Source organism: Malaclemys terrapin, chromosome 4 (assembly GCF_027887155.1).
Source record: "Malaclemys terrapin pileata isolate rMalTer1 chromosome 4, rMalTer1.hap1, whole genome shotgun sequence".
NCBI lineage: Eukaryota > Metazoa > Chordata > Testudines > Emydidae > Malaclemys > Malaclemys terrapin.
The window spans coordinates 10,108,658-10,121,070 of record NC_071508.1 but is presented as its reverse complement, the minus strand read 5'-3'; the positions used below and the strand labels follow the sequence as shown (position 1 = coordinate 10,121,070).

At 38.8% G+C, this 12,413-nt stretch overlaps 1 protein-coding gene across 2 annotated transcripts in view; it reads right to left on the bottom strand.

The window, feature by feature from the left end:
* The window catches only part of ST7L (suppression of tumorigenicity 7 like), a 40,949-nt gene that overhangs the window by 26,116 nt on the left and 2,420 nt on the right, over positions 1–12,413 (bottom strand). The window contains exons 2-8 of one of the 2 annotated variants that reach the window (XM_054027281.1): positions 9,215–9,297; positions 7,333–7,495; positions 6,593–6,647; positions 5,699–5,814; positions 2,477–2,555; positions 1,197–1,351; positions 340–437 (exon numbers count right to left, since the gene is read on the bottom strand). In XM_054027281.1, coding sequence (XP_053883256.1) covers positions 340–437; positions 1,197–1,351; positions 2,477–2,555; positions 5,699–5,814; positions 6,593–6,647; positions 7,333–7,495; positions 9,215–9,297 — 749 coding nt within the window. The remainder of the gene's footprint in view (positions 1–339; positions 438–1,196; positions 1,352–2,476; positions 2,556–5,698; positions 5,815–6,592; positions 6,648–7,332; positions 7,496–9,214; positions 9,298–12,413) is intronic. The other variant, XM_054027282.1, reaches the window with a different exon arrangement.

Here is a 12,413-nt window from a genome sequence, read left to right as displayed (position 1 = left end):
CCCCGTGGCTTGCCGCCCCAGGCACGCGCTTGGAGTGCTGGTGCCTGGAGCCGCCGCTGAGTGCCATAGTACGAAGCATAGAGTATAGCTACTTTAACAAGTTAATCATCAAGCCAAACATAAGGAGAAATGGAAGGTAAAACTCTAAACACATTAGCCATATTATGTACATATATACTTGACAGATATCAAAAACTAAAATTTTGTTGAAAACATTCGTATCTCACTATGAAACTCAGTCACAACCTAATTGTTCCATCACCTCCACTGTGCTTTTAAGCTAATAACTCTATTGTCCAAATTATACAAGTTGTTTACATTTTATTTAAAATGACTTACATCTCTCATAATTTTTACTGCTTCTTTTATTCTTCCAAGTTTTCTTGCACACATGGCTAGTCTCCTTTTCACGTAAACCAATACATTGGTGTCTCTTCCTGAGTAAGAATATAAAACAATTAATCTCCATTCTAAAAACTCACTTTCAATCTTTATTTTGTTAAGATTCATGTTAAGATATGCTTAGTTGTAGAAAGGGAGTAATAAAAAAGGATTGTGGGATGTGTTGTGGACATCTCTCTAATAGAGTGCCTAAAATGGCATGAGATGACATTATTCCCCAAGAAAGAATGCACAACACCCTTTCCCTAACCAGCAGCAGAGAGAAGTAAGAGTATGGAATAATCACCTATGCTTCCCAGACAAAATTCTGGCAGTGGTCCACCAAGAAAAAGACCAAACCCAGCAATTCATTTCAGCTAGGTTCCCAGTCATCATATGGCAAGAACTTTTGAGTTTCTTTCCATCTGTTGGGTGGGATAAAATCAGTGACCAATGGTGAACTGCACCATTAACGCTTACTAATCCTTCTATTATTCCCCACCACCAGAGTATCCTATCAAGACATTAAGATACACTGCCACGTATATGCACAGGCCCAACAAGGCAGAGTGATGTATGCTACTGTGATGACTACAAGCTCTATCTGCTTTTTTATAGATTTACTCATATGCAGACCATATAAAATTCATACAGCATATTATGCTAAAGTGGAATAACAGAATAAGTAATAACAATGATGCTCCTTATCAGGGTTTGGTGTTTCAACTGCTACCCTAAAAACAATCATACTTCTTTCATTTTGCTTTTGTGCTCAAACAGAAAAATCTGTAACTATTCAGTGCAAAGGTGCTTACTAAGCTGCGCTTCATGTTGGGAGTTTTGGGGATGGCAGTGCTGAGATTTTCTGTAAACTGTTTCGCCTGCTTTTAGTGCCTGCTTAAAATACTTCTCAGCATCTATAATAGTTGTTGCTTCTTCCTCAGCTAGGAGAACATATGCAGTGGCACAACTGTAATGGAAACAAAAAAAAGAAAGCCACAGACTACTCAGATGGAAGTCAGTTGTAAGGATTTTTTGCACAAGAAAGTAATGGCATCAAAGGTATCTATGGGTTTTGTCCTGTATGTAGTACTTGAAAGTTTATGAAAACCCATTACTAATGAATAAGAATTAAGCATGCAAGAATCCTTATCAAACACCCTGTGAAATATATGGTACCTAGTAGAGTATTCACTGGACTACAGTCAAGTGACAAGTGCTAGGAAAACAGAAGCCTTTACAGCAGGGGTAGGCAACCTATGGCACAGGTGCCGAAGGCGGCAAGCGAGCTGATTTTCAGTGGCACTCACACTGCCCGGGTCCTGGCCACCGGTCTGAGGGGCTCTGCATTTTAATTTAATTTTAAATGAAGCTTCTTAAACATTTTGAAACCTTATTAATTTTACATACGACAATAGTTTTGTTATATATTATAGACTTCTAGAAAGAGACCTTCTAAAAACATTAAAATGTATTACTGGCACGTGAAACCTTAAATTAGAGTGAATAAATGAAGACTCGGCACACCACTTCTGAAAGGTTGCCGACCCCTGCTTTACAGTTTTAAGAACTTAAGGCAAATGTTCCAAATGGAAAAATAAGTTGGTTGCAGCAAGAAAAAATATTTTCTCAAAAACAATGAAAAGGTAGTGTGACAATGATGAAAATGGTCCCTTGTGGCCATGAAATCTATAAGTCTGATTACAACAACACTGCATACAATATTATTGGGGGTCAGTAATGACATTGCAATAACAAGACTCCATATGGAGATTTACTTTGTTTCACCTCAAAATAAGGTTTTTCTCCTTCTGTACGTTATTTCTACTGACCCACAGATAGAAATGGCACAAATCAAACTAACGTTCTCTTTTTAAAATTAAAAGATAGGCAGGCCAAAAGCTATCTTTTAATCAAACCAGACCTAAGTGATGCAATGTACTCTGATAGCCACATGGAAAACCCTCACACTATTTGAATTTAGAATTAGCAAGGAGGAAGGTCTTTAAACAAAAAGTGACACTGTGTCCTGGGTAAAGCGCTTTGTTTTTTATGCCAGAACTTAAATTTATGTTTATGTTCATTTCAGACTTACTCATTATTTAATTCTAAAGCTTGATATGCTGCTTTGATTCGGGCTTGAGGGTTTCTCTCTCGCCATGCCTTCTGCATAACTGTGGGAAAAATGTTTTAAAACAGATCATGAATAGAAATGCTTATGTATGAAATATATAGTTAACCATCCACAAAAACTAGAGCTTTTTAAGAAGTAACACTGAGGTAATTTATACATCAGCTTCACTTGACCAACAATCATTTGTACTCTGAGCTTGACTCTATTCTTCCCTCAGACCCACGCAGCAAAAGGAGATTTAAATTCTGAGGAAAGTTTCTTCCACCACCAACTGATGACACTTGTGACACATCTGATTAGATTACAAATTCCACTTAAAATGGGAATATCTGCAAGGAGATTATTCATTGTTCATTTAAAACCTCATTTGATATGCAAATCACATAGTTCCTGTGCACATACAGACTGGTGTACAATTCCTCGATTGGTGCACACTGTTTTTTGTGTGCATTGACAGTTGCCCTGGCACAGACCTGCATGAAATCCTATTTTTTGTTTTTTATTGACAATACTTTTATTTTAAGGAAAGACATGATAAAACAAATTATTGTTGTTCTGGTGCAGTTTTGTTGTGTTAAAGCTGTTATTTAATAGATTATAAATGGTTAAGCAATTCCTTTTAAAGTTGGGGTTAGAAAGCAAGAGCAAATTCGAGTGGCATAATATGTTACAACCAATTCAAAATATACTGTTACTGTTTATCATCTTGTTGAAAGGTGCTACGAAGCAGCTAAAAATACACATAGATCAGAACATGCTCTTTATTTAAACTATGTTTGAATCTAGGAGGTTTGTCTGAATTATAATTTTCTGCAAAAGAATTACAGCAAGAGGAGGAGTGGGAAGAGAACCAATTCAACACAGCACATCTCTGGACAATATCAGCCCCCATTATGAAAAAATGGAACCCAAATTTAAGAGCCCACTTTAACCAAAAGAAGGGCAATGTTCTTACCACTACCATTTCCTAGGCAGAATTAGAGTCTTCACACCCAACAACATTTCTGAAAAGACTCCAAAACTGTTGGTTCATGGAACGGAATATCTGGCCTCGCTCAAGTTTGATAAGAAAAACTGGAGAATCTATACATGTTTCTTTTGGAACAAAAACTGCAACTGTCCAGTAAGAATAATGTGGAAAATATTTGAGTTTTCCTTTGGAAACAAAATATTAGTCTTGGCTTAAAAGACGAGACAATATACTCCATTTGTGCAACAAAAATACATTCCTCATATCAAACATGTCACCAGCTAGCTGACAGCTAACACTTCCTGAATTTGACAAATTGATAAGAGTTAGCACCTCATCTGACAATAGCCAGGTAGGGCATACTAACTGTACAAAAATGTTGTAACATTACAACACACTTAAAGAGACATGCCTGTTCATTAGTTATGGCCCCAACCGTGAACTTCTTTAAAGACATTAAACTAGTGGAGAACACAGTCCAGGTTTTAAAAATATATAATTAGAAAAAACAACAACCCTGTAACAGCTAGTTTATGCATCATCCTAAAATATTTGGTTTTCTATATGCACAGCGAACCTCACAGCGAGCAGAGACAGCACAAGATCTCCCTTTTCACCAAGCTGTGCAGCACTATTTACCTCCATGAAGATGTAAATGTAATCAAAGGGAAAGTCCTGTGGGCTAGTTTAATAAGAAACTGATTGAAGACAAACAAGGAAAGATGTTATTTTCAAACTTCTGAAATGTATTACAAACAACGGAGTAAACAAAAACAAGTGTCTCTCACCATATCCCTTAACAAATGTAATTCTGTAATCTATACTAAAATACCAACAAAGTTGCAACCATAGATCTATTATATGGCAAGAGGTTTAGTCCTGTATTGTGGATGCCAAACCGTCTTGAGCTGAAAACTCATCAGATCTCAAGCTAAGCAGGGTTGGCCACAGCCTGTTCAATAGGAGAACTCCAAGGAATATCTAGGTCAGAGGTTCTCAAACAGTGGTCCGTGAGCTCCAGTCAGGTGGTTCACGGATAGTTCTTGCTAAGGTGCACGCCTGGGCAGAATGAAGAAGAGAGAATGAAGGGCCACCCATGTAATTAGTGGAGCCACGCCTGCCAGGACCCTGGAGAAGACGCAAATGTAAAGTGAGGTGGTGGCCTTGGGGGGAATAGGGGCTAGGTGGGAGGGGGCAGTGGGGTGAGAAGAGGGGGTGGGGGGAATTTGGGATGTGCAGGGATGTGGCGGCCAGAAAAAGAGGCGACTTTCCCCAGCTCCAGGGCTGCGGCTGCTGGGGAGAGACAGCCCTCCTTCCCAGCCCCAGCTCGGGTGCTGCCATGGCAGGGGAGAGAAGGCACATCAATTGCATTAGAAAGGTAAGGTTACTGATATTAAAATATAAGTTGTGTGCTTTTATCTGTAGAACAAAAATAAAATGTTAATTATTATTAAGGTTTTTTAATATAGTGTTTTTATCCAAAGTGCTTTACAATAGTTAGGTAATGGTACAAACAACATTTGGAAAGAACATTAAGTGGTCCACTGAGACTCTCAGCAATTTTCAAGTAGTCTGTGAAAAAAAGGTTGAGAACCACTGATCTAGGTGACGCAAGAAGCAGGGTTGGCGCTCTTCTTTCTGAGTCAGTATTGAACTAATGACCAACCACAGTACTGAGGGCAGAATGCTGCTGAGGGGACCATTTTTCAGGAGACCAAACTATGATACGAAGCATGTCGTAGAGTCTAAAGCACCTTTTGCAAAAACAGGAACATTTTCACAATTTACTATTTCATATACGCAACACACTGTGTTTAGTGTGTCTTTCATCCAAGGATCTGAGTGTTTAGGAAAACATGAAGCCTCATCATACTCCTGTAAATTACATTAGCATTATTCCCAATTTACAGATGAGTGAACTGAGCCACAAGACGGGAAGTAACTTGCTCAGAGTTACAAAGTGAGTCAATGGCAGAGTTTAGGAATCGCTTTAAACCTCTAGACTGCACTCCCTATAGAACTCAGAAGTGTATCTATCACTAAACATATATTTTGTACTCCCTACATTGCAGAATTATGCTGTTATTACTTTATAGGTTTCTGCTCAGTAGTTGGGATCGCCTTATGGTGAATATTTCCAATATACTTTAGATATTCCAACTGTTCCATCTTTCCCACATACACCCTTGTTTTCATGCAGAAATAGCTAGTACCTGTATCTGAAGGCCGAAGAGAGTCTGTGTCACACGTGAAAAAGGTCTGATGATCCTGAGCAGACAAATTCATGTCGTAGTATGTAAGCGGTTCCTTCCCAGTCACCCACGTGTACCTTTAGCAAAAGACAAGAAAAGTCTCAAAACCTGTGTTGTAACAGCTGGTACAGTGGGATGTCTGATGTCTTCAGAAACTGAGGTTAGCACTGAAGGGTCATTTGTTATGTGCATTTTCTAATCATAAGATTGCAACACCAGTGTTCTGTACAGGTTGCCAGAGGGCTTCCTGGTGAAAGGCAATGCATGATTTTTTAACCTAAAAGCCAGAATGGCTTGGCAACTGCCTGTTTGAGAAATGCTTTTATCCCTTTGCAACAGGGTCACAGTTATGGACAACGACAATGCTCGAGCTGAAACCACCACTCTATAAAGGGGAGTGTGATTCCACTAGGGCGTTCTATATGACAGAATCTCTTCGGAACTCATTCCTCGAGCTTTGGAATGAAATAGCCCAAATTTGTCAGCTTTCTGGGCATGCTGCAAAGCTCAGATCTTTTCGAGTTTGCAGATATTTTAGAATTTTGGAGAAAGAGGGTTGTGATGAGCACTGGAACGGCTGTTTCTTTGCTTTGGGGAAGCCACAGAATTTACTTTGTTTGCACAAATATTTGTATTTCTAATATGGGATGAAGGCACTTAGAGCTCTGGACAGATATTTTTTAAGGGTAGGACTGGTATAAATCCCAACAATTACCCATGATGCTCTTTGGATCTCACCATTATTTCCAAGAAGTGCAAGGATGAGAGCTCTGGCAACAAGTTAAAAGGTGTGTGCAGGCTCTAAGTTCATTTCCACCGCTGCTTGTTACATTGAAAATAAAATGAAATTAATACCTGCTATATTCTGCTCCTCTGAAAAGATTAAGAGGGTTTCGCCATACTTTGCACTCTACAAAATGAAAGAGCACTACTTCAAGTTTGAATCAAGTTCCAAAACTAATCCCTTGTCTTTACACAGCTACAGCCCTTTCTGTAAAATCCACATAACTTCAATTCATTCCCTGATCACTTCCTGCTGGACATGACTTGTGCAAAGCCAGAGTTTTCCAGCATTCCTGTCATACAAAAGCACTTGGAAGAAGGGTTAAACATTGCACGAGAATAACCAGAGCAATGCTCAAACTGTATAATTCTGGAGCCTGCAAACTGTAAAATTTTGGTGTCTGCAAAAGCCTGGTATTACTGGGACAATTCAGTGGTGTGTTTCAGTCTATTTTTTGCATTCAAGCTGTGTATTAATCTCTTGACTTAAACTCTTATTTCTAATAATTATGTAAAATACTAGGCAATACATAGGTTCTTTCTTTCAGCAGTTCTAACAAATGCAACGATATTCACAAAGCAATTCCGGATTTTACTTCACTGATTACCATCATCATTTCGCTTTACTTCTGCTACTCTCTCGTGCTGATGGTCCCAAATGAGAGAACATCTTTCTCTGATTGTTAATATAGGCCCTAACGGGATGTCAAGACCGTTCTAAGACAGAAATCCAACTAGTTTGAACAAATCTTTCTGGGTTTAGGGGCGACACTTAACATGTCTCTGCAAAGCCAAAAGTTAGAAGCAATTACCTGACAAACTCTGCCTGTTTGTCTCGTTTTCTCCGTTGTTGGCTGAAAAACCTGGCACTGGAGGACTGTTCTCTACTCCTCCAATGAGTGGCCTCAAATGGCTCACAGACACCTGCTCAATGAAAGAGGTGCCATATTTTTGGAAGTACCACCATTCGAATATCTGCAATGGGAACAAGAGAAAAATTGCACCCAAATGTTTCACTAGACAACAATTTACCAGTATTCACAACAGACGTGAAACAAAAAAGTGAGCCATGTGGACATCCCTTTGCAACTGATTACAGACACTATTTATCTATATAAAATATTGTTAATTTTTGTATCTCCTTCCACTAAACAAGAGAGACATGGGTCTCCCCAAACAATGTGGGAAGAAAAAACATTAAGAAATTTATCAGCTTTTAGCCAAATAATGGATTAACATCCACAAAAGTATGCTAACTTCTGAAGCAATTTTAACAAATAAGGTGTCTGGATCCTGCAGCCCTTACTTCAGCATATAGTCAAGGGGACTTTCCCCTGGAAGTAAGGACTACATGACTGGGCCTAGCTTTGGGTTTCATTCTTCCAAATTCACCTTTTTTGCCCATTTTGTATCACCTGCAATATGCTTTGTTGATAGCATGTGAGAGTCCAGGGAGGGAAGTCATTTAGTTCATTTATGAGATGTTTAAGGTCAAGAGTGTTTTTTTTTTCTTCTTCTTTCCTCCTGTAGGCCTTATGAGGCATTTATATATCATGATCTCCAGGAGTTACAGTAGAGGACCACCCTAGACCAATTCATCTGGGTATTTCCATCAGCATGAAGAGATAAGTCACATTCAAATACACGGCATTCCTATTGTGAAATGTTGCAATAACTCATCCATTTTAAATGTCAACAAAAAATCCACTTTTTCTTTAAAGCGGGGATTTTTCTGTATCTTAACTATGTCAAATGACTAGGGCAAACAACATCATCCATTTCCTTCTTTAACAGCTCTTCCCAAATCCCCCATTCAGTACTCACAATCCACATTTTTCCTGCAGCTATGGTAAACAAATTGCTTCCTTCACATAAAAAAAGATTTTTCTTTTAACTTTAGCCACACAAAATGTCTGCTAAACACAGCTTCAGCATATTCTGGTAACTGTGTGTGATATCTGACAGTGAAAGAATGTTCCAAAAGGCCCTTATCCTGCAACCAGATCTGCCCACACAGATCTGATTGCAGGATCAGAGCCTGAAATCTCAGATGGCTAAAGACCTATCAGAGTTCAGCAAGAATAATTTCTTTTCTAGCCCAAACCCTCCCCCCACCAGCCTCTCTTTAGATGTAACTTTTTAGTGAACTTAGTGCTGGTGAAACATCTAGAACGGCTTTCACCCTCCAAGGCAATCAGTTTGTCCAAAGAACATGTGCAATGTTGCAGCAGTGCAAGCCTTCTCTGCGCACACCACCAGTCCCTCACCCATGACTTGAAGGGACCGCTTCCAACGGTGAGAGAGGTGGTCAGTCTTCATGGTCTGGCTGCTGAGACTGCCAATGAGAGAATGCCAGTTGTGGCAGTGGCTTTGTGATGCAAACTATCCATTGGGAAAGGGACTGAATTTTTCCTCTTTAAAACACAGGAAATTATATGCAATATTGAAGGTTGAGATTAAATTAGCACAGGATTCAGGAAATTCAGAGTTAAGGTTGTTGTGGGAATCATACCTATGCCCTCTTCAGGTAACAATGGATAGAGTCCTGTGTATCAGAAACTACCAAGGAGTTTTAGTTTCTTTTACAGTATAAGGACACCACCTAGAGACTGGTTAGAGAACAGGAGGGTTTCTTGCATCCTCACTTTAACAAGAGACATCCAAAAGCTCTAGTGAGAAGAGGAATCTACTTACAAATATCAGTCCAGATATAAGAGATGAAGTCCCTGTAAGTGCAACGTAGAATTTTGGAGTCAAAGTGCTTAAGAACACAGTCACTGTTAAGAGGGAAGAACAGCACAGTCAATAGGCAGAACTAGAAAATTCCAAACAATATGTTTGAAAGCAACATAAACAACCATATATAGCACACTACACATACACACAACAAAATTGCTTAGGTTTTGCAAGGGCCTTGGTAATTTCACAGATGGAAGAGTACAGCAAGCAGAAAGATGAGACTTAAAAGAAGATACTGTAACAAACATGGCTAGTCTTTGCAATCAGAATGACTCTATACAAATCCTTTGAAAAGACATCTCAATTGTAATGCTCTTGCTACACCAAAGGATCTTAACAGTTGCATGGTTACTGAATGAATAAGTAATTCTGATAGACCATATGCTTTATTTTAATTTAAAAGTGAGCTATATTATTTTGATACAAGTTTCTATTAAGTCTTAGCAAGTAAACTGATCAGAAGTTCTGTTTTAAAAAGGCGCATATGTTCTATCCTAAACTACCTTAGCCACACAGAATTAATAATCAATCAACAATAAATAGGTGCTGCTATTTCCCAGATATTAAAAAAGGCACAGCAAAACAAAGAGTGCATCAAAAGTTATTATGTTCAAATACATTGTACCGTGTAGATTTACACAGACTTCCATTCCTTGCTATTTACAGAACAGAAGAAACCTCCTAATGTTACCACCCTGAGTGAATGTCACATTTCCAGGTAAGAAAGGCATGTTTGGTCTGCGTTGTTCTACTAATCTACTGCAGGGAAGCAGTAACAGAGAAAACTAGAATCATATAGCACCACCAACTGGAGTATTACATAACAGAGATAGCCTCTGTTTCCAATGTCCAATATCTCTGCAGGCTGAGGATATGCTGAGTTTAATACTGCAGGTTGAAAATTGACTTCGTTCTGATAAAACCTAAAAATCTAATTTAAACAGTGGCCAACAGCTAAATGGAAAAACAGACACAAGAAACATCCAGTTTTACCTTTGAAAAGAAACTAGTACACATGCAGGAAGAGTGACAAGCGTCATGCTGGAATCACAGCAAGGGTTGCAAGCAGAAAATGAACTCTCTTTTAGATGAGGATGCTATTAAAGTAACAGTGTAATTTCTCTAACTATAATAAAATCCTGAATTCAACTTCACACCAAAATGTTGAAATGCTAATTCCTACGTAAACATGCTCCTGGGGAGAGAAGAATTCATTTGCTGGATTTTTAAATAGATCAACAGACAGAAAAGCAGCAATACGATCATCAGTGTATTTAAAAGGGCAGGCAAGAACATATTTAACTTTCACTGGAAAGTCACAAGCCAGAATCAGAGCGCATAACGTCAAAACTTCTTTTGCACAAATAATCCGTCTTTTACAGCTGTGGAGAGAGACACTAAATATACTGACTACCTAGCTGTTGGCTAAAGAAAACGGAGGCAATCATCAATTGCAGACTTCTCTGGAAGAATTAATTTTAAGGAGCAGGCCCACCACCTTCATAGCATAAACCTATTTAACCAGCCACTGACCCTCAGTAAAGGAGAGATGGAAGAAAGAAACATCTGATGACAGCAGTCTGTAGCCTATGTAGTTCAGCAATAAATGTCATGGTCTAGTGTTCCTTCAGTTTTTAAATGATACTTGTGACCACTGCAGTTTCACCAAATCTTTACCTATTTCTAGATCTTTAACTAGAAAACCATATTGTTCTCAGAAATGTGACCAAAGGACCGCTTTGAACACTAGACCAAATTTGTGTGAAACTCCCACAGCTCAGAGAATCTTACAGACTCAAGAAAAACATCAATTTTCATCTAGTCTTCCCGCCCACATGCAATAAAGCAGACTAAAGAACCCCTTTGTGGGACCAGCTGGGGTGTAGTGTTGAGTTATTCCAGAGGATGCCCAACCACAGGTGACATTCCAAACTGAGCTGAAATGATGGATATAAGGTAACCAGTACCTTCAAACTGACTGTGGCACAACCAAAGAACATGACCTAACAGTCACCAGCCACCATTCCAATACAAGAACATTTTTGTTACCAAATGGTGATACACCATCTATCTCCCAAATAACTCAAAACCAGGGCCAGAAGGGACATTTCCAGTTGCATCAAACAAAACATACAATATTGACAAACTGCAGAGGAAATTTTAATTCCTGAACATCTCTACGATTTGTTAAGTGAATTTCAAAGCACTGAGCTTGAGATGCTATCAAGTATTCTATAGCCTATGATTACCTAAGGCCCAGTAAAATCCTTCTAATTGACATAGTTCATAGGAAATAAACATGCCAATTAAACCATCAACCCAACTCTCCCCAGGCCAAGAGGAAACCATGGCAGTGGTAGATATTCATTTTTATTTCTTGAACTGCTTTTTACATAAGCATTGTACAAAGTATTAGAACATTTTCAAAATCTATGTTAAGGTAAATGTGTCTTGTCTGATAGCCACAAATAAGAACCAGAAAGCAGTCTGCAGTGGAGGGACACAAAAACCTTGTCTACACTAACAAGAGTTACCCACTATTAATAAACGATTTATGCAACAACTGCAGTTGAAACAGCACTGAACACAACTTAACTGCAAGTTCAACCAAGAACAAACCACATGGAGGACAATTTTGGAAACTGAAATTGGGAATTTTTGTTAGGCAGGGCAGAAATTGGAAGTTAGTACCAGAAAGCTATAATTCATAATGATTAATGTTATGAGACTGCAGATATTAACAAAAGGGTGAGTGACTTCATCAAATGAATATCTGTTCCTTAGCCAGGGTCCCAATCGTGCCTTGTGCAATTTATTAAGGGGCTCATCAGGGAATGGACAAGGCTTGTTGAGTTTGTTCCCAAAATTAAGGCTGACAGTAATAATTAATATCTTGTAAATAGATAGCTTCAATCCAGCCAAGAATTTCCAAGTATTTTACAAGTGTTATACAGCACTTGAAATATTTATAAGACACCAATTGTCTAGGAAGGAGCTAATACAAAAAGATGAGGCTTGTACCACACCCAACAAGAGGTGTTAGGACACCAACCCCATTCCAGCAGCTGGAGAGCATGCAGAGCTTCTTTCCAAGTGCTCATACGCTCAGGAGGTTCCATCTTTGGTATCAGCCTCTGGCTAATAATTAACTAAT